General features: G+C 35.3%; 1 protein-coding gene across 3 annotated transcripts in view; it reads left to right on the forward strand.

Moving 5' to 3' along the window:
- GPC5 (glypican 5) overlaps window positions 1–22,105 on the forward strand; it is a 1,401,099-nt gene that overhangs the window by 268,730 nt on the left and 1,110,264 nt on the right. For all 3 annotated transcript variants that reach the window (XM_079138993.1, XM_079138994.1, XM_079138995.1), the window contains exon 4: window positions 3,809–3,942. In XM_079138993.1, coding sequence (XP_078995119.1) covers window positions 3,809–3,942 — 134 coding nt within the window. The remainder of the gene's footprint in view (window positions 1–3,808; window positions 3,943–22,105) is intronic.

Consider the following 22,105-nt stretch of genomic DNA (forward strand, 5'->3'; position numbering starts at 1 on the left):
AGTGATATGGGTTAGAAGCAACTAAGAGAGTCATTTCAAGGTGAGATGGGAACTTGAAAATCAGTGGGAAGTCAGAGATGGAACTTGAAGCAGGAGTTGATAAGCATTAGGGAGGAAAACAATTTTTTTTTTAAAGACACTTAAGACTGATTGCAGGGGAGAATGGTAGAGACCAGGGAGGAGAATAAGGAGGAAATTGCAGTATAAGTCAAAGATGAAAAATTGTCAATGTAAGTGTGAGTTTTTTCAATAGCAAGAAGGAACTGATATTGAAATATGCCACCCAAATTGGCTCACCTCAGGGGAGCTAAGGTGACAGGCTAATGTACTGGAAACAGATGGTTTTCCATCCCCTTTCAATAAAGTGTGAAGCTAGACTGCCTGATAGCAAGTCAACAAATACAAGGGCTTTGAAATTCATTTGTATTTATTGGACTCTGCTATTTATGCTTGTATCTTTGGATACAATCAAAGATACCTTGAGTCCATGGTTTGTACATTTTCTTTTGTATTTCTAGGCAAAAACTGCAAAGGTGGTGATGAGAATAAAGATCTTGTTAGGCTGGTACTTTACAGCTCTCCATCAACTTACCTAGGAAACACTGAATAACAGATGTAGTTTTAGGTCCAACCTGGGAGGGGCAGGGTGAGAGAAGATTTCTCCTAACTAGTGACTGCTAAGGGATCTTACTTTCTTGAGTTTCAAAGATGAGAAAACAGAGATTCACAGAAGTTCCATAACTTGCCACAAGCTCTGTGGCTAGTCATATTTGGATGATGATGCCAGATTCTGTTTTCCTTTCTCTCTGCTCCAAAATGTCCTTCCAGTCTTACTCTGGCATTTCCACTATCAACTTATATCATCCTCCCTTCCTACTTGTTACTCGGAGTTGTTGACAATGGAGATTCTCTCTCTGTTTAGCACCTTACTAATGTATTTACACTCTACTCTCACTGTTTCTTAGCCTCAGGGGTTGGAAATTCACTTTGAGCCTTTTAACACGTTGGCCTTTACATTACCCTTCGATCTCACTTAAAGTCATTTGTCAAGGCTTGTTGATTTTACTTCTATCTATAAGACTTAACTGTCACTAATGTAGTTCAGAATTAAAATATCTTTCCTTGGGAATGCTCAAGGAGTCTGTAAACAGTTTAGTAGATTTTTTCCCTCTTGACCTCTACAGATGCCAGATGCATTTGTTAATACCAGCTTTGGTATTTTACTTTTCTGTTCAGCAACCGGCAGGTGTCTTTGTCTAATACAGAAATCTTTATGTGTAAGTAGGAAGAATCAATCAAAAATAAATAGAGAAACAAAAGGAAGATCAGTGGCATAGAAGGAGAATGGGGAGATGGGAACTGAAATCTAATTCTGTGCATGTACCCAACTATTGTGTATAACCATAATGATCTAAGAAAAGAAAAGAAAAGAAATTTTAGTCTGGTAGTCAATCATCTGTTTCCAGCCTACCCTTAAAAATATTTCCTTTTTAATATTACCTCCATGGCCCTGTCTAAATAGGTAAACAAAAATGTTAACCATTTTCTGGATCCAGCTTATATAGTCTTTTATTTATTTATTTATTTCTTTATTTCTTTCTTTCTTTCTTTCTTTATTTATTTATTTATTTATTTAGGGTACCAGGGATTGAACTCAGGGGCATTCAACCACTGAGCCATTTCCCCAGTCCTATTTTTTTTTGTATTTTATTTAGAGACAGGGTCTCGCTGACTTGCTTAGCGCCTTGCTAAGTTGCTGAGGCTGGCTTTGAACTTGGGATACTCCTGCCTCAGCCTTCTGAGCCACTGTGATCACAGGCATGCTCCATGCTATGTATTCTTATATCTCCATCTATCAGGATTTTTTCCTTTTTTTTCTTCATTCATTTACCAAATCAGTCTCCTAGAGCTACTCTTTCTCTCTTCTGCATCTCTGGTAACTGCTTCTTTCTTTTCACCTTCTGCCACTTTGGGCCCTTACATTCTTCTGCTGACCTGGCCCTCACCTTCTACATTGCTGCCTTGATTATTTTTCTCCTGGGGCAGTCTTCAGCTCTCATTTCTCTGCCTGCAAACTTTGTTGCAGTTCATTTGTTGAAGCAAGTTCTTGAGCTTGACATCCAACTCACATCATGGCATTTTCAGATCCTTCACCCCAGTCTGCCTTCTTGCTTGACTACTTTCTTGCACAGTGTACTTTTTTCTAGGTGTGTAGCTTAAGTTGTTGCATACACGTTTGCATTCTACTCTTTTCTGAAATGTTCGCCCGTTTTTTTTCCACCTTAAGAACTCCTAGTTTATCCTTTAACTTGCTGTTCAGACATGACTTCTTAACAGCAAGCATTTCCCTGAGCACCTCAAATACATAATGTGCCTATTTTCTATGTAAGTGTTAGAATGTTACTGACTTCCATGTAATTCTGTAGCTGCTATCATGCAATGATACAAAGTTTTTTTTGCATGTGTGACTTCTGTTTTAACTGTGTGGGGGTACATACCTTATTCATATTTGCATCTCTAGCACTTAACATCATGTACTACAAGAAATAAATACTCGTTTATAATTTGGTTGAATTAAAATAAACTTCAACATATCCAGACCCAACCGATGCTCCAGGTCTTTCCTTGGGTAGTCTCCTGGCGTGCCTCCTCTTTTATCACCTCCAACTTGAAAAGATCCCTTCTTCCTCTAACCCAGAACACATTGCCAGCTTCAAATTTTTGACACATATAACTTGGGTTTTGATGATTAGGAATATCTTTTTCTTCTAAACTCTAAGCTCTGTTGGGAGAAAATTTAATTACTCACCTTTTATCTCATATTATTTAATATTTATACTTTCAAATATTAGAAGAAAATAAAAATGGGTGAAATAAATGAATGAGTTCATAACTCTTTTAACATACATCACATGGAAAAATCAAAAAATTGAGAACTTTAGACAAGTTTAGAATGATCTCTTTCATTTTACATATCAGATCATCAGATTCAGAGATTCTGTCATGTTTTTAAGCTCTTAGCATCAAGGAAGGAAAAATTTGACAAGAAATAGTTTCCTGGTTCCAGGGCAATGATTTTATGCATTATCAGTTATGCTGCTCTGACTCTTCAAGTATATGTTATATGAATCTTTTTGATACATTCCATGGTAAATTAATTACTTATTTTTTCCAGTAGTAATTATGTAAATTTTATAAATATCTCTGCTAGATTAGAATTTTTAAAAACAATGAATTTTCCACTTGGATAATTTTTCAAAAGACTATAATAACACCCTGGAAATCACAACTGATTAAGGGAGAAGATATAGAATGATTATAAAATGAGATATTTATATTAAATATACTGTCATTTCTGAAAAAGACCTTAAGAAGAAAACTACAAAGGTATTTGTTTTTACCCTTAGTACTCATTTAAAAAATTAGGGCATATTCAGTAGCAAATTAGTTTATTTTAAAATCAGTACAAGCATGTGATTATTCATATTCATAAGTATAAAACATAAATATTATGCATTTTCATTGAATGAAAAGCAGTTCAGTTTATTAATTTTGTTCTCTGATTTTGCATATTTGCATATGCATACTGTAACCCATATAAATGTGTGTAGCACCACGTATCATGGTGGCCATTTTATGCAAGTAATTTGATTCCTCTGAAAACTGACAACATTATATTTGTATTACAAAAGTTAATATTGAGGTGTAAGCAAGAACATGTCATCGTTTTGGCCCCTGTGAAACATTACATTCCCAGAAAAGCTGGAGCTTAGTTTCTAACTGTCTTTTAATGTCTTCTCTTTAAAAGGTGAATAAGATTTGTGGCCATCCAGTAAGAACACCTACACAAAGCCCCCCCTGTTCTTTTGATCCTAGCAAGGAGAAGCATGGAATGAAGATCTCTCCAAGGAATGGTGAAGAGACACTTGCCAACAGAAGAAAGTAAGACATTTGTTTTACAACCAGAAAGAGAAAAGAAAGTAAGCCATTAATTTTACAACAGAATAGAATGTGTTCATTAAGTAGACCCAAATACAGTATGGAAGAAAAAAAGATCAGCATTCATTAACTTTGAAATTCAGTGGCTCCACCTGTCCCATTAATTTGAAAGATAGATTCAGCTTGTGAGACCAATACAAAAGTTCCTGTGATAATGGAAATTATTCTATATTATAATATGCTATGTTCAGAAACATAACCATTGTGCATTTGAAATGTGGATAGTGTGACTGAGGATTACGTTTTTCATTTTAATTGTAATCTAAATTCTACATATGACTAGTGGTGACCCTAATGGACAGTGTAGGACAGAATACATTTAAATGATGTATTATTGAATTCAGTATTACTGAACATTTATCATCTCTTATAATTAGTTGGATAAAAAAGAAGTGTCCATACAGTTTACCTGGAATGGTGAAAATGGTCATGTTTTGGTACAGAAGAACTCACATTTCTACCAGTATGCCCATCATTCCCTCACAAGTTAAAGTCTTCATTAGTGTTCCTTTGCTTGATAATTGGTGCTTAAGCTGAAAATCTCTGAAAACTGTCATAACTGTACTTGACTATATACAAATAGGCCAACAAAAATTATGGGGGTGGCCTTTGTTTTGGACTAACTCCTATATTAGGTTCCAGAATGGAAGCTGCTCCACACAAATGGCAAATAAAATCCCATTAGCTCTCTAATTAAACCTATTGTCAATTTGTCTTTGACAATATTTTTCAAGAGTAGCATATAGTAAAGTACTTACACATAATAGATACTTACAGAAACATAGGAAATAGGATGAGGAATGAAGAAAATAGTGAAGATAAAACAAATAAGGGAAGGAGTACTCAGATAAATTAGGATACTAAGGCAGGAATTGAGAAAAATGTTCAACTTATCCTTCCAAATCTGAGAAATATAGATATGCTTATGCTTGAATACACAGTACCACACACACTTTACTAAAAAGTTTTTTTTTTAAATTATAGTTCCCTAAGTCAAAATATTCATGAATGCTGATGATACTTTTTTAAACTATTTTTTTTTTCATTTCATATACTAATACTGTTTTTCATCGTAGTGTGTATTAGATATAGTGATCATACAGAGATAAAATGGAATTGGACAAGTACAGTTATTGACTTGTTTGGATTTCTCACTGTGACTCACTGTTTAAAATTTTAATGTTTAAAATTATAAAAAGTAAACGAAAAAGAAATGAATTTCTAAATGACCATCTAGATTATTAACAAAATCACTCTGTGGAAATCATTAAAAAGTGAAGTTAAAAACGTTTCTGTATCCTGAGTTATTTTTTATAAATTAGTGTTAAATCCATGATAGTTTTTCTTAGGTATTCATTTTTTTTTTTTTCATTTACTCTGGGCCATTCTTATGAGAATACCACTAGCAGAAACTACTTTCTATAATTTAAATCAAGTCAAAACTATTATAAGAAATACATGGAACAAAATAATTTATCCATTTCTATAGTTTAATAGAGGTTTTGTAGTACTCCAAATTTTAAATTATAAAATGCAACTGTGACTTTGCCAGTGTAAATGAAGATAAAACTATTTTATGTTGTATAAAATTTAAAAATGCATTATATATAAATCAGTTGTAGTTTTTAAAAATTATATTGTTATAGTTTACTCAGACTTAGTTGTTTAAAATTGCTAGAATGATGGCATCTTAACTTAAAAAATATCATTTTGTGGCTTTTTTTTTCCCATAAATCATTTTAGGAAGAGTTTAATTTGTATAGCCTGGAAGGTTTCCGACAATTCTTTTCTATGTATGTTAATGTAACTGTAGGAGAAGGAAAAATTGCTTCCCTCTACCTCCTAGGTTCTTGGGCTGCAGTGTGAATTAAATTGACATAAGACAGATTAACCAGAAAATCCATTTTAGTTATGTAGGTAGGCATTGGAGGTCCCTAAACTATATGAGACTCAAATCTGAGGCTTCTATGGATAGCATCCAGAACTACCAAAAGGAATAGTGGCCTGGGCTTTCTTGGAGGTGGTAGAAGTAAGTTATGAGAGCAGAAGGGGAGAAAATGTATGGCGAATAGAGTTTCCCTTGTTTACTAATGAAAATTTCCTTTATATATGGAAATTTCTTTTACAAAAGGGTGGCTTTTGTAAAAGCTACTCCTATGTCTGCAGTTTCTCAAAATATCCAGCTTGAAGTATTTGATAACTGAAGAGTTATGGTTTACAGTGGCATGTTCTGGTCTCCCCCAGTCATATTTTGATGTTTCGATATTTTTGGGTGGTGTATCCCACAACCAGCATGAACACTATTGATTTATAAATAGTTTGACGGGCTTCCTTTCTTTTTGACCAGCCTACAGTATGAAGCGATAATTAATCAGTCTTTGTTTAACAATTGCAATGTTTAGTCCATTTTTCGTACTCATATATAATATTCTACAATTTTGCTTAAGACTACAGTTTTGCTTTTTGTCTTCTCTTTGAGCATTTCTCTTTATTCCTTCTTTCTTCCTTTCCTTTGAATTAAACTGAAATTTATTATTTTTATCCTCTCATAGCTTTTTAGGGTTCTAATTATTTATCATTCTCTTAATGGTTACCACAGGATCACAATATGCATTTTCAATTTTTGCTATTTCAATAAGAACGTTTACCATCAATAAAGCAATTTACAACAGATTAACTCCATTATTCTTCTCTCATTTTATTCTGTTACATCAACAAATACCTTACTTCTAGCAACGTTTTCTCAACACTTATGACGTTAGTTTTGTTTTAATTTTTAGGTAGTCAATATTTATTTATAATCACTCACATATTTTATGATTTCTGGTGCTACCCCTCTCCCCCTTTTTCATGTGTTCATCTATAATCATTTTACTTTTACCTAATATATCTCTCATCGATTTTGGCAGTGGGCAGGGAAGACTAAGGATTGAAAGTAGGTCCTTGAACATACTAGGCAAATACTTTACTTCTGAATTACACCTGCAGCCTCTTTGATGATTACTAGCAATGAATTCTTTCAGTTTTTGTTTGTCTTCACAGTCTCCATTTTTGCAAAATATTTTCTCTATGCCTAGCATTTGGAATGTTCTCAAGCTATCATTTTTAGAACTCTAAATGTCTAAGTCAAAATTAAGTTCATCACTTGACATTATGTGTAAGTAGTATGAAAAGTTAAGGGGAACAAACTTAATGAGTGAGCGTCAAGGTAGTGGATACTTCTGTCGCCCCACTCACATACCCTCTACCTGGCCATTTTTCTGCCTGGCTGCTGTGTCCTGGCTGCTAACACACTGCTGCTCTATCCTCTGAGGAACTGTATTGAACAAATCAGAGCCATCTCTATTTCTCACCTATTGGTACCGAACAAGTCATTATAAAATTTAGTGCTCAAGGCAACAATAAGCATTTATTATTCAATTTTCTGTGGGTTAGGAATTTGGGAGCTAGTCATCTGTGGGGTTCTGGCTCAGTCTATAGGGAGACTGTTGTCAACAAGCCTCTGGGGCTTTGGTCATCTGCAGACTGAGTATGTTCTTCCACAGTGGCTCAGTGATGTGACTGTTAGCAGGAAGCCTCAGTTTCTTGCCACTTCTGGAACTCGTCATAGAGCTTTCCGAGTGCTCTTTCAACTTTATGACTGGCTTCCTTGTGAGGGCAAGGAATCTAGGAGTGAGCCGGGCAGGGTCTATCATTTTACAATCTAGTCTCAGAAGCCACACAGTCGTTTCTGCAACATCCCGTAGGTTACACAGCTCAGCTCTTTTCCCTGTTAGAAGGGGATCCACATGGCATGAAGGGGAAGATTGTTGGGGTCCTCTTAAGGAGTGGTTGCCACCTGTCTCATCCCAACTACCTCACTCGCTTGTCAGCAGCTGACAGGCAGAAACTGAGACGATGTGGTGATGTAAGAGGCTTGCCCCTTTCTTAAGGTGCTGAATTCATGCTTCAGCACTCCCTGTGGTCTCTGGCAGAAGCTGGCAACCATATTTCTGCTTAACTCCTTCCTCCCCACCCTCTCCTCTTTCCCTTTCTCCCTTTCTTCCTTCAAAGAATTATCTGTCTGACTCCAAATTCCTGCCTTGGGCACTGCTTCTAAGAAATCTGACCTAGAGGTGTCTGAATTTGAAAAAGTAGCTAAAATAAATGCAGAATGAGTATAAACTAAGAATTTTAGTATCTGTCCTAACTATAGATACTTCTGTACATAGCCCCAATTCCTAACCTTTTCTATTCTCCCCCTTTTTCCATTGTGTTCACTTGATAGAAAACTCTGTTAGATACATGCTTTTCCTTTGTGCTAACATTTGAAAAAGGATGATTTTCTTATTAAAATATGTCCTTTTATAAGACTTGTGCTAAACAACTTCATAGTCTGTGTAAGTCTGTTAGCTTGGGAAGGAGGGAGCCAAACTGGAGTTGGATTAGTTTATTTTGGAGATGTGACCGACCCAGTTCAATCTTCCTTATTTTTTTCTATATAGATATTATGATCTAATTCACCACTCTGTATTATTGACACATGCTACTTGGTGTGGTCTCCAGAGTGGAGGAAAGCGAGGAAGAGCTTCTGCTCCTTTAAACAGCCAGCAACACATCACTATGTCCTCCTTTTGGGCAGAAACCAATCAGCACAGCTGTATGGGACATTGTACTCATATAGATGTCTAAACCATCCCAGGCAGAGTGATCTCCCTGTGGCAGTTCCTGTTCTCTGCTTGATTCCTTGAAGTTAGCTGGTAAGAATAAGCTATTAGCAAGCTTAAATCGGTGATAATTAGCTGTACATTATTATTTCAAAGTGGTGTGGCTGTGCCAATTAAGTGGGTAATTAGGAAAACCCCAGGACAATAAATTAAGACAGAACCTCAACACAGGGCCCCATCTGTTCGCCAGCAAGCATTCCAATTAGCCAGGCCTCTCATTGAAGAATGCAGGGTGAAGGGGATTGGTCACATTCATGGGTGTGTATTTGCTGATAGAGACTGTCCTAGGTGCTTAGTAAAAATAAGATAATTTTAACATCAGACAGAATTCTGATACCAAGGTGGGGAGGGGAATTTTTAAAAATATTGGATTTATAAAGTTTCAAACACAAAATAAATAGTTTATGGATTTTTTCCCAAAAAATTTATCTTCAGAATTTAATTGGACATCATATCAGACAATTCCATTTTATCCTAGTGTGGTTTATTAAATCATGATTTGAGTGAAAATTTTATTACTTGGAACATTAACAATTTTATTTATTGAGAATAAAAACTGAAGAGGACTCTCAAAATTGCAGAGTTTATGAAGACAAATGAGACAAGGCATCAAGAACAGTGATTAAATTGGGAAAACTTCAGCCATATATTAAATGAGAGCACATAATCCTATTTAGGATTATTACAAAGATAGAATAGGTTCATATTAAATGGGATCACTAAACTTAAAATAAATGAATTTATAGTTTCAAAATCAAATCTACATAATAGTTTATTAATGAAGACAAAATAAACTAATTTTTAAATTTTTATTTTTTTTTTCAATATAGCACACTGGGTACATGTTTTTGTTTACATGGTAAATTAGTGTTAATATACACTGGGTTTAATCTGATGTATCAAAAATGCAAATATTCCTTGGGTGAAAATATTCATAGGTCACAGAAAAATCAACTGTTTGAGAAAAATTCAATATCACTTATAGTAGTAAAGAAAGCAATTTACAATCTATTTCCTAAAGGAAGTTAGTGCTTCTTTGAGGTGCCAATATTATTTATTACCTGTAAGTTTAATTTACTAAAATAAAGGTCATGTTCCCTTCAGTGAGAAAATTTCTGTTTAATTTAAAACAGTGCTTGGTAGGTGGTGGTAGTAAGTGCTTCCAGGGCAGAGAGGCCAAGACAAAGCTTTTAGACAGGCACTGAGGGAACACAAGCTCCCAGGCAGGCCAGAGTCAAGACCTACATGAATAATGAAGATCAGGACCTGCAGGGGGTCAAAAACCAGGCACACAGGAAGAACAAATGCCAGAAGGCAGAGCAAACATATGGCAAAAGTTTAGGCTAGTTCTTAACATTTGGGGATCACATATCCTACTGAGAATCTGATAAAGCATTCCCAGAAAAAGAAAGTTCATAAACAAATGCATACAGAATTCTGTTGCCTTGAAAAGCAATTTGCTCCTCCTAAAACTACTATTAAAAGTAAGATGTATGTTTTTTTAAATGAATTTGTTCTTACCTTCTACATATGTTTATGGAAAACATCATGGCCATTTCATGAAATATCTTAAACTAAATTCAAACAATGGAAAATTCAACTAATACTAAATATTATTATCTTCTCCTAAAAGGAGTGACAACATTAACTGCTTGGTATAAACTATAAGTAAAATTGTGATGAACCTTAGATGTGCCTATAAGCACATAGATTGTATCCAACAGAATTCCACTTTATTTTTTCTTGACAGTTACTGAAAATTTTAGAAATTTTTTGTAACTATCCTTGGCTGCAATTAGAACTTTCATAGCTTGGGGCTTAGATAAGGTTAGACTTATTTTAGGAAGCATGAGCTTTATTACAAATTCTTCAGTTCCATTGGTGCTCCAGAAGTCTTTAGTCCTCACATTAATTTGTGATGTCTGTAATGCTGAGGCTCTCAACTTTAGGAAAATGTGAGTAGAAGTAAATCTTCACAAGTTTCTCATTACTGAAAGATTAATAAGGTATGTATTTTCAAGCCACAAGAAGAAGAATGATCTTTCGATTGGAGTTTTCAAATGGGTTCTGCAAAAACCTTCTATTTCTTTTTATTTGTTCTAATTAGTTCTATATGACAGTAGAATGCACTTTGATACATCATATATAGATGGAGTATAATTTCTCATTCTTCTGGTTGTACATGATGTGGAATCCCACCAGTCATATAGTTATATAGTTACATAGGGTTAAAATGTCTGATTTATTCTACAATCCTGCCTACCCCCTCCCCTCCCTTCACTCTCCTAATATAAAGTCACTCTATTCTTCCCTAGCTGTCCCCCTTATTGTGCATTAGTCTCTACATATCAGAAAAAACTCTTGGCTTTTGGTTTTTGAGATTGATTTATTTTGCTTAACATGATATTCTCTAGTTCCATTCATTTACCAGCAAATGGCATAATTTCATTCTTCTTTAAGGTGGAGTAATATTCCATTGCACATATATATGTATATGCAATAATATTTCATTGCATATATATATATATATATATATATATATATAAAACATTTTCTTTATCCATTTATTTGTTAAAGGGCACCCAGTTGGTTCCATAGTTTAGCTATCGTGAGTTGAGTTGCTATAAACATTGATTCAGCCGCATCAGTGTAATATGCTGATTTTAAGGTCTTTGGGTATAAACCAAGGAGTGGGATAGCTGGATCAAATGATGGTTCCATTCTAAGTTTTTTGAGGAATCTCCATACCACTTTCCATAACTGTTGCACCAATTTGCATTCCCACTAGCAACGTATGAGTGTAACTTTTTCTCCACATCCTCATCAACACTTATTATTATTTGTACTCTTCATTGCCATTCTGACTCAGAGGAGATGAAATCTTAGTTTTGATTTGCATTTCTCTAATGGATAAAGATGATGAACATTTTTTCACATATTTGTTGATTGATTGTACTTCTTCTTCTGTGAAGTGTCTGTTCAGTTCCTTAGCCCGTTTATTGATTGGGTTCTTTGGGGTTTTTTTTGAGTTCTTTATATATCCTGGAAATTAATGCTCTATCTGAGGTGCATGTGGCAAAGATTTTTTCCTATTCTCTAGGCTCTCTCTTCACATTATTGTTTCCTTTGCTGAGAAGAAGCTTTTAGTTTGAATCCATCCATTTATTGATACTTGATTTTACTTCTTGTGCTTTAGGGGTCTTATTAAGGAATTCAGATCCTAGGCCTACATGGTAGAGATTTGGGCCTACTTTTTCTTCTATTAGGGGCAGGGTCTCTGTTCTAGTACCAAAGTCTTTGATTCACTTTGAGTTGATTTCATGCAGGGAGAGAGAGAGGGATTTAATTTCATTTTATTATATGTGGCTTTCCAATTTTCCCAGCACCATTTGTTGAATAGGCTATTTTTTCTCCAGTGATGTAACAAAAGAGGTGAAAGACCTCTACAATGAAAACTATAGAACCCTAAAGAAAGAAATTAAAGATCTTAGAAGATGGAAAGACCTCACATGCTCCTAGAAAGGCAGGATTAATATTGTCAAAATGGCCATAATACCTAAAGCATTATATAAATTTAATGTAAGTCCTATTAAAATTCCAATGATATTCTTCCTAGAAGTAGAAAAAGCAATCATGAAATTCATTCAGAAAAATATGAGATCCGGAATAGCCAAAGCAATCCTAAGCCAGAAGAGTAAAGCAGGAGGCATCACAACACCAGGCCTTAAGTTATACTGCAGAGCCATAGTAACAAAAATGGCTTGGTATTGACACCTAAATGACACAAAAACCAATGATATAGAACAGGAGACAACATAAATACAGTTATCTCATACTAGACAAAGGATCCAAACACCTTCTAAGTACAGTTTTGCTGGATGTACCAGGAGCTTTCAACAATGTTCATAATGGTGACTAAGTATCTCATTTAATGATTCAAAATATCTCTTCAACATGGAAAACAAACTATGAATGAAACTCTCTCTATATAATATGCCTGAGAGTATATTTTCTGTCTTTTTTTCTTCAAAAAATGGGGGTGGTAGTACCAGTAAACATCCACAGAATTGAAAAGAAATTAAATTTGGCTACCATTTTTTTTTTCCTACTGAAATTCTCAAAGAGGTGAGGAGAATTCAAGGTTCATGCAATGGCACAAATGATTATTTTTATGCGTATATAATAGTTATATCCGAGTATTTCACAGAATCTTTGGGAGCTGATAAATCAAGATGGTAAGTGAAGCTTGTCCCTTTTACTAAAGGAGCCAAATTAATTGCGTCAGAAGCATCATGGATCCTTGATCTACAGCAAGAATATCAAGCACTATCTTCCTCTTTTGTTCTTTTGCACAGCAGCAAAGAACATTTCCAACATTTTAAGTCTACCAATGCCTTTGACATGTAGGTTGTTAAGTGGTAGATTTCCTGAAACTAAAGCCCATTTTTATATCAGAGTCCAGAGACACAGGTATTTGAACTAAACCAGAGAAAGCATCTGAAAATATGCATGAACAATTCAAACCAGGTAAATATGTCCATCAATAAGACAAATTTTTGGATGGAGTGTGACCAAGCATATCTGATTATCAGAGAAAAATGAAAAAAGAAATAGAAGCAAACTATTTTATTGTTGTTCTTCTCAATCCAAGAGGAAATACTATTGTCAAAAATATGTTCCTGTTCCCTAAATCATGATATTTATTGTTAAAACATTAGTAGCCACAGAAAATATTTTATTGTAAAAGAGAATTTTTGAGATTTTACCTAAAATACTGAATCACAGAATATAGGTACTCGATAATGATTCTTTGTATGAATGACATGCATTAGAATCAACACATTTGCAAATACTCCATTTGACTTAACCTTCTTACTGGTTTTGACCTAATCATTTAAAAAAGTCAATAGCATACTTCTTTAAGGCAGTAGGATTGAACAATTAATTGCATATTTTAATTAAAATGAACAAAAATGTTATGAAGTACAGAATCAGAAATTATATCATGTATCTTTAAAATAGGTGTCCAGTTTCTTTATTACTATCTGGCATATTTTAGATTTGAACATGTGGACTGGTGTTTATTTTTAAAAAAATAGGTTAAAGACTTTGTTCAAAGTCCTTTTTAATGGAGAAAAGAATCAGTTTTTTTTTAAGACACTCTTTTCTATAACATGTAGCAATGATATTAGAACAAGTTTTGAAAACCTAATTTGAAAACAGGTTGAAATCACTGTAAAGGAGGATCTATTCAGTTTTACTGGGACACTAAATGGTAACATATTGGGTTTGGAAGGCCCTCGAAGAGTGAGGACTAGAAGTATCCTAATTGTGCAGGTGGCTATGAACTTCTAGCTCAGGGTTGGCATAAAATTGTCAGAGAGGGTTTGACAAGAAACACCTGTCAGAAAAGAACCCTCTGCCAAGGATATCCAAGGATATTAGTGAATTTTCTGGGCTTCTTTCCATTTCTCTTTCCCATTATTTTCCCTCTTGCTCCTTAGCCTACCACCCATTCTTAACCCCTTAGCTATGCTGAGAAATCACAGTCAATCCTTTAATGAAGGAAAATCCTGTCATGTGAACTGGACTTCCTATGAAGAGGGGAAAACCTGGAATCACTTAACCAGGAAAGAAAAAATTCTTCTCTCTGAAAATGGTGTCGAACCTGAGGTCACAGTTCTCATAATGAGTAGGGAGTTCAGGTGAGGTTCAGAGAGCAGACTTCATGAGTTTCTCTTTCAGAACAAATATGTTTTTTTTTTTTCTTTTTAATCAAATATGAATGTAATATGCTTGAAACACATTTGTGTTTGTGATAAATGTGCCTAGTGCCATGTATTGCTCCCAGTGATGTGTTCTCCCTCTTCTCCCGTCTCTCTGGGGCCAAGAAACTTGACTTCAACTCTCCCTCTACCCCATCTAACTCCATAAATTTAATTATTTTCAAGCATTTATAGTGGAATCTGTTACTGCTGTAGAATAGAAATCTAAAAATATTTTGTCAAATAGAATGACTTAGGTAAGAATAAAGTTAAATGATTAAATATAGATTCAGAACAGCAAGAGAAAATAGCTCTTATCTAAAAACATGTAATTATATATTTCCTCTGCTGAACAGGAGACTGACATTTTAAATGTCTACTGTTTGACAGCTGTGGTCAGACATCTCTACAGGGTTGAGCCTGCTCATTAGTGCCACATTAACCTTAACTTTGCCTCAGGCCATTAACTAGCAAACTGCACATTTGACCTTTGTTCTACAGATATTTTCAAACAGTGTGCTAGGCCCTGCTTTTAATTTGGGTTCTGTATTATGTGTGGACTGACTTTAGGGGTAGAAAAAAATCAATACATGTCATTAAATAAAGAAACATGTGGTCTGAGACATTCCACAGAGAAAAGCTCCATTTGAAAATAAGATTCTTCTCTAATACTTTTCCAGATAATTAGCTTTGGTCAAAGTTAGAAATAGTCTCTTCAGTATTGTAGTCAATGGAAAAGAAGGAGTGGAAATACAGTCTGTGACAATTTATGAATGTTTTAAATGAAACAAATTGCTACTAGTTGAGGCCATTAGATGGAGAGGTGTACCTTTCGAAGATAGTTGTTTCCAGAAATGTCTGAGGAAGTAAAATACAAAATCAAATGTGGATGAGAGCCACGTTCTTAAAGGCAAACAGCTCCCTAGAAGATCAGCAGTTTAAGATTTACATGGTCTCCATTCTTCAAAACATACATACATATTTTTTTTTGTAAATAAAAACCCAAATTAATTTAGTGAAATATCTTGTTAAGCTATGTGACTGTTACTATATTCAGTTTATGACATAGCATAACGGCTATATAAAAATAAGTGAGACCTATATTTATTAACTTGAAAGGAGTTCAGGATATATTATCTAGTGAGAAATTCCTATTTTATCCGTGTGTACATATTGGTACCAGTTTTGGGAGACCAGTCCATCTATAAATCTCTGATTCTTTGTTTTTAGATCCGAGCTCTCTCTCTCTCCAGTCTCTCTGATTGCTTGTCAGTGTACATGCAGAGAAAGCTGAGGAAGGACAAGCATCGACTGTAGACATGGGTTCCTTCAGGAAGAAGGGATGGAAATACTATGGAGATATATATATATATATATATATATATATATATATATATATGCAGTAGAATAGAAATCTACATAGAAACTTGCTCTTCATGCACCTTTTAATTGTTTTACCGCTTAGTAGAAGGTATATAACTTTAAAAAATAAAGTTAATAATACTACTACAGCCAGTTGGAAATGTTGCTCAGTTATACATGGGTAACTGGGTAGTTCTGTGTCAACAGACCCAGAAAGGACAACTTCAGGGTGGGTTTCATTTCCTTCTTTAATTTTTTACCATGTGATATGTCAGGAGACCTTTCTGGCATTGTTGGCCTCAAGTGCATGGGAAGCAATGAAGCAATAACTATGCTAGTCCATGTTTCTCCCTTGCCTTTAGTAAGCTCAGGGCAAACAAGGCTGCAGGCTATGAATGAGCAATTGTGCCGAAGCCTTTTTCTGTCTTCACTGTGCTAGCACAGTGCACAAAGATGGTCATTAGCCAGTGATTAGAATTTACCCCTCTCCTCGCTTCCTGCACTGGGCATTTTGGATGGGTCAAACTATACAGATCACTCCTGTCTGAACATACAGTGTTCTGCAGATTTTGGCAGGAAGCGATGCATCTATGTTTTCTATTGTAACAATCTAAGAATAAGTGTATTTTGCTAAAAATGATAATTTACATGAAAATTTTAAAACAGGTAGAAATATTCTTCTAAAGATATTGCTAAGAGATATCATTTTAATTAGCTACTTAATGAAATAAGATATTAAAGTCTGCATTGACTAAATTCCTCACTAAATAATAACTAGCATTTCTTTTTTCACTTTACTGATTTTCACTTTCCTTATTTATAAAATAAAAGGTTAAGCTAAATCACTGGTTTTACAGCTCAGCTCACATCAGGGTCCAGTCAGAAGCATTCAGAAAACCCAGATGCCTGAATCCCACCCCAGATCAATGAATCTGAATATCTGAGGAAAAAAACCTAAGCACACAGTTTAAAATGTTTTCTTAGTGGAGATGTGCAGTGAGGACAGAGAGCTGCTAGAGTAGATAATCCCTAAGGATCTAACTCTGTCTTCATATCATACATCTGTGATAATTAATTATGATAGCTATGTCACAAAGGGGTGCGACTAATGTGTCACCGCACAGTAATTTCAACATCACATGTACATAGAAACTGTCTTGAAGTAGAGTCTGACACAGTTTGCAATCTTGCCTTTCAGATTTTTTTTTTTTTCCTATTTTCTAATGCAACACACTAGGAAGGTTTCTGGTATTGCCCACCATCTAGGAATAGTTCCACTAGCATTAAGTTTCCCAAGTCATCTGTATTCTTTAGGAACTTAAAATTATCATCATTTAAAAAAAAAAATGTCCATTTGTAGAAACTTATAATTCTAGAGGTTGATAACAAAACTAAGACTTGTAGAATTCATGTGTGTGTGTGTGTGTGTGTGTGTGTTTATGTTGGATACCAACTATGACCCAAACCCTGGGGATATGAGGACGATATGGCTCTGGCCTTGGGAGAACACATCTTCTACTCAGGGAGACAGACTCACAAGTACTAGAGAACAAGAATGTGAGCAGACAAGTGCTGAATGAGAAGCAGGGAATGAACTCACAAGTGTTGCACAGGTTGGTCAGGGAAGGAGTTTGAGAGGAAGAGAGATTTCAGTGAGATCTTGACGGATGGGTAGAAGGATAGTCAAGTAGGAGGAAAAGGCAGTTCTGGATGGAGGAAACTGAATGGGCTAAGCCTGGAAACAGGTTCAGTAAATCCTGAGACATTTTATGCAATGCGTGCAACATGGTCTTTGCTGTAGTGTGTGAGGAGAGAGAAGGGGGACAAAACTACCGGCAAGGGGACCATCTGTTATACTGTTGCAAGCCCAAGTAAGAGTTTAAGTTTTTATATGGACCTGACATGCAGACTTCAAATAATACTGAGACCAGAAACATTTTCCTCTTTTCCTTTAGATATTTTCAAACTGTTACTCTCAATAGTTATATCTGATTTCTGTATTTTAAAAACAAAATGGAAAACTGTCACAGCACAGTTTTCAAAGGATAATTAGCTGGAACTTCCAATATCTCCCTGCATTTATTATGCTCCCAATTTTAACTGGAAATATTCTCATGATTATGAAAAATAACCGTAGTGACTGTAGTCACTCTTCCAGTTCTTAATTTTGGAATCATCTTAAGAATGTAAGATTTTATTCACTGAGACATTTCCTGTAAAACTGGGAAAGGAGTCAAGTATGTAGTAAGCTGAATGTTGATCTGGGAAGTGAGGTATGAATTCTGATAATAGACCACCATTAATTGTCTCTATGTCAGTAGCTAAGGCTTTCAGACCTCACTGGGACTACTAGTATTCTAGTCCCTCTATTTCCTTTATTTTGCACCAATTCAATTTTTTCTACCTCTAATATAGATCCCTTGGTCCTTCAATGCAACCACATTTTTCAACACTATGCTTAATTCCTGAGATGCCCCCCAAAACCAGAAACAACAACCACAAAATAACACATAATATAATATTCCAAAGTAGAATCTCCCCTCAAATTTTTATCTTCATAGGTCAAATATATCTTAACTTTCACAGAGACCTTATTTTCCCTTATTTCAATCTCAGAGGAAATTTCTCCAAAGCTATCTCTGTTTTCAGTAATCCTTCCTTTCTCTTCTTTTCTGAATTTATAACCTGGTGAAGTGGCGCATGCCTGTAATCCCAGAAATCTGGGAGGCTAAGGTGGTAGGATCATGTGATCAAGGCCCATCTGGGCAGTATGCAAGACCTTGTCTTAAAAGAAAGAAATCTGTGATTCATCAGTTATTAGTTTTCCTTTCCTGTCATTGTATCAATTAAGAGAGACCAAGTTAAAAATGCAGTAGCAAACTACCCCAACACATCATTGGTTTAGGAAAAATATATTTCTGTGCAAAGTCTGTGCCCATTTTAGTTGTGCTGGGGTTGCTAATGAAGTTGTCAGTGCTTACTCAGAATGCCCACCCAGGCGGTTCTGAAAGCACATGCCATGAAGGAGCATGTATGTTGTTCACACACCCAAAGTGAGTCCTGTGACCAAAGCTAACTTATAGGGCGTAAAGGGCCCAGAAAGGAGAGAACTGGGGTATTTTGGAACAAGCTTGGTATCTCCTTTCCTCTACACACAAACATTTCCAATTTTCTCTTATGTTAAAGTAAACATAACCGAAAAGAAAGAAAAAGAAAATCTGCTGTAGTTTTCCATTTTGAGACTTTCTACCTTTAGTTTCTCATCCTCTTTGAATGCTCTGCACTCTCCAAGTCTGAAGTCTATGACTCTACTGCAAATATTTTCATTATTATATTAGACTTCCAGGGCTACCATACTAAATTTCTATTAGGTTGGGCTGTTTATATACCAGAAACACATTGTCCCACAGTTCTGGAGGGTGAAGTTCAAGGTTAAGGTGTCAGCAGGTCAGTTTTTTCCTGAGGATTATCTTCTTGGCTTGCAGATGGACACCTACCTTCTCCCTTTGTTCTCACAGGATCTTTTGTCTGTGCCATATATCCTCACATCTCTTCCTCTTCTTATAGGGCCATGTGTAATGTCTTTGCTCTGTGGATCATGCATGGTCACATATGCAGTCCATGTAAGTTCCAAGGGTTCATCTTTGACAGCAAACCTCCCACAACACTCATGGCTCTTGCAAAGGTAGCCGCAGCATCTCTGAGTGCTTCTTTGAAATGGAGAATTTTGATCCCTACCATCGAATTATTAAATCTAAAATGAGCCTATGGCAAGATTCCCAGGTCATGTTTACACATAAAAAGTTTGAAAAGTAATGTTCTACTGGATTTTTCGACCTGAGTATTCCAAAGAAATCTCAAACCAAACAGGTTGAGAATGGAAAGAGTGATTCCTTAATTTTTACACACTGATTACTTTGATGGCTATTTGTTGTATTTATTGTATGTCATCTTCACTGCTGTAGAATCTATAGCCATGAACAAACAAACACACCAACAAAAAACCCTAACCTACTTGAATTTCTTATTCTTAGAGCCAGGAGGCAGATAGTGAGTACATATACAACAAGGTAGGTTAAAAAGTGACATGCATCAAAGACGAAGGAAATAGCAAACAGCAAGAGAGTAGGTGTAAGTGTAGCGTGACCCACTGAGAAGGTCATGTTCCCCCTCCTTCATTTTTCAACTTGCAGTGTGAGACAATCATCACCTCAGTCACCTCAGTGGCAAAATCAAGTAAAATTTATCTTAGAGTCCTTTCTTTACCTGCCAATTCTAGATTCCGAATGTCTTTTAAACCAATCACTGTTCATGACATCCACTGGCAGGTTCTTTTCACCTTGTTTTTCCTCCCCTTGAATTTTGTTCATAGTCCCTTAAGTGACTTTTCTACTTCTTTTTTAAACTTCTTTTAATATATCAAGATATGAAATCTATATTTTTTTGTATTGAAAATTTTTTCATTACCTTTTTTTGTCAGTGATAAATTTTTAAAAATATTTTCATACATGTATATAGGGTAAAATGTCTGTCTCGTTCTATCATCCTTCCCATCCCCACCACCCCACCCCTCCCCTAGTTCCCCTCTGCATAATCCAAAGTTCCATAATGCTTCCCTACCCACCCCCCACTATGGATTAGCATCTGCTTATCAGAGAAAACATGCAGCCTTTGGGTTTTGGGGATTGGCTTATTTCACTTAGCATGATCTTCTATAGTTCCTTCCAATTACCCACAAATGGCATAATTTCATTCTTTAAGCCTGAGTAATATTTCATCATATGGAGATATCTATATCTACAAGTAGATATATATATAGCTATAGATACAGATATATATATAGATAGATATAGATACATACCACATTTTCTTTATCTATTCATCATTGAAGGGCACCCAGTTTGGTTTCATAGATTAGATATTGTGAACTGAGTTGCTATAATCATTGCTGTGGCTGCATCAATGTAGAATACTGATTTTAAGTCTTTTGGGGTATAAATTGAGAAGTGAGATCGCTAGGTCAAATAGTGGTTCCATTCCAGGTTTTCTGAGGAATCTCCAACTGCTTTCCAAAGTGGTTACACCAATCTGTAGTCCCACCAACAATGTATGAGTGTACCTTTTCCACCACATCCTCACCAATATTTATTATTGCTTGTATTCTTGATTATTGCCATTCTGACTACAGTGAAATTAAATCTTAGTTTTGATTTGTATTTATTTAATTGCAAGAAATGATGAACATTTTTTCATATGTTTGTTGATAGATTGTATATCTTCTTCCATGAAGTGTCCGTTCAGTTCCTTAGCTCATTTATTGATTGGAATATTTGTTTGTTAGGTTTTTTCAGTTCTTTATATATCTTGGAGATTAGTGCTCTATCTGAGGTGCATGTGGTAAAGGTTTTTTCCCATTCTGTAGGCTCTCTCTTCATGTTGTTGATTGGTTCCTTTCCTGAGAAGAAGCTTTTAATTTGAATTCATCCCATTTATTTATTCTTAATTTTATTTCTTGTGCTGTAGGAGTCTTGTTAAGGAAGTCAGGTCCTAAGCCAACATGATCAAGATTTGGACCTACTTTTTTCTTCTATTAGGCGCAGGGTCTCTGTTCTAGTGCCTAAGTCTTTGATTCACTTTGAGTTGATTTTTGTGCAGGGTGAGAGAGAGGTTTAATTTCATTTTGCTACATATGGATTTCCAGTTTTCCTAGCACCATTTGATGAATAGGCTATCTTTTCTCCAATGTATATTTTTGGCACCTTCGTCTACTATGAGATAATGATATTTTTTTGTCTCTTTGTCTTCTATTTTGTACCATTGGTCTTCATGTCTGTTTGAGTGCCAACACCATGCCATTTTTGTTACTATTGCTCTGTAGTATAGTTTAGGTCTGGTAATGTGATACCTCCTGCTTCACTCTTCTTGCTAAGAAGAATTGCCTTAGCTGTTTTGCATCTTTTATTTTTCCAAATGAATTTCATGATTGCTTTTTGTATTTCTATGAAGAATGTCATTGGGATTTTAATAGGAATTGCATGAATCTGTATAACACCTTTGGTAGTATGGTCATTTTGACGATATTAATTCTGCCTATCCAAGAGAATGGGAAGTCTTTCCATCTTCTGAGGTCTTCTTCAACTTCTTTCATTAGCATTCTATAGTTTTCATTGTAGAGGTCTTTCACCTCTTTTGTTAGATTGATTCCCAAGTATTTTATTTTTATTGAGACTATTGTGAATGGGTTAGTTTTCCCAATTTCTCTTGCAGTGCTTT

The sequence above is a fragment of the Sciurus vulgaris genome (genome assembly GCF_902686455.1).
Source record: "Sciurus vulgaris genome assembly, chromosome: 4".
NCBI classification, from domain to species: Eukaryota; Metazoa; Chordata; class Mammalia; order Rodentia; family Sciuridae; genus Sciurus; species Sciurus vulgaris.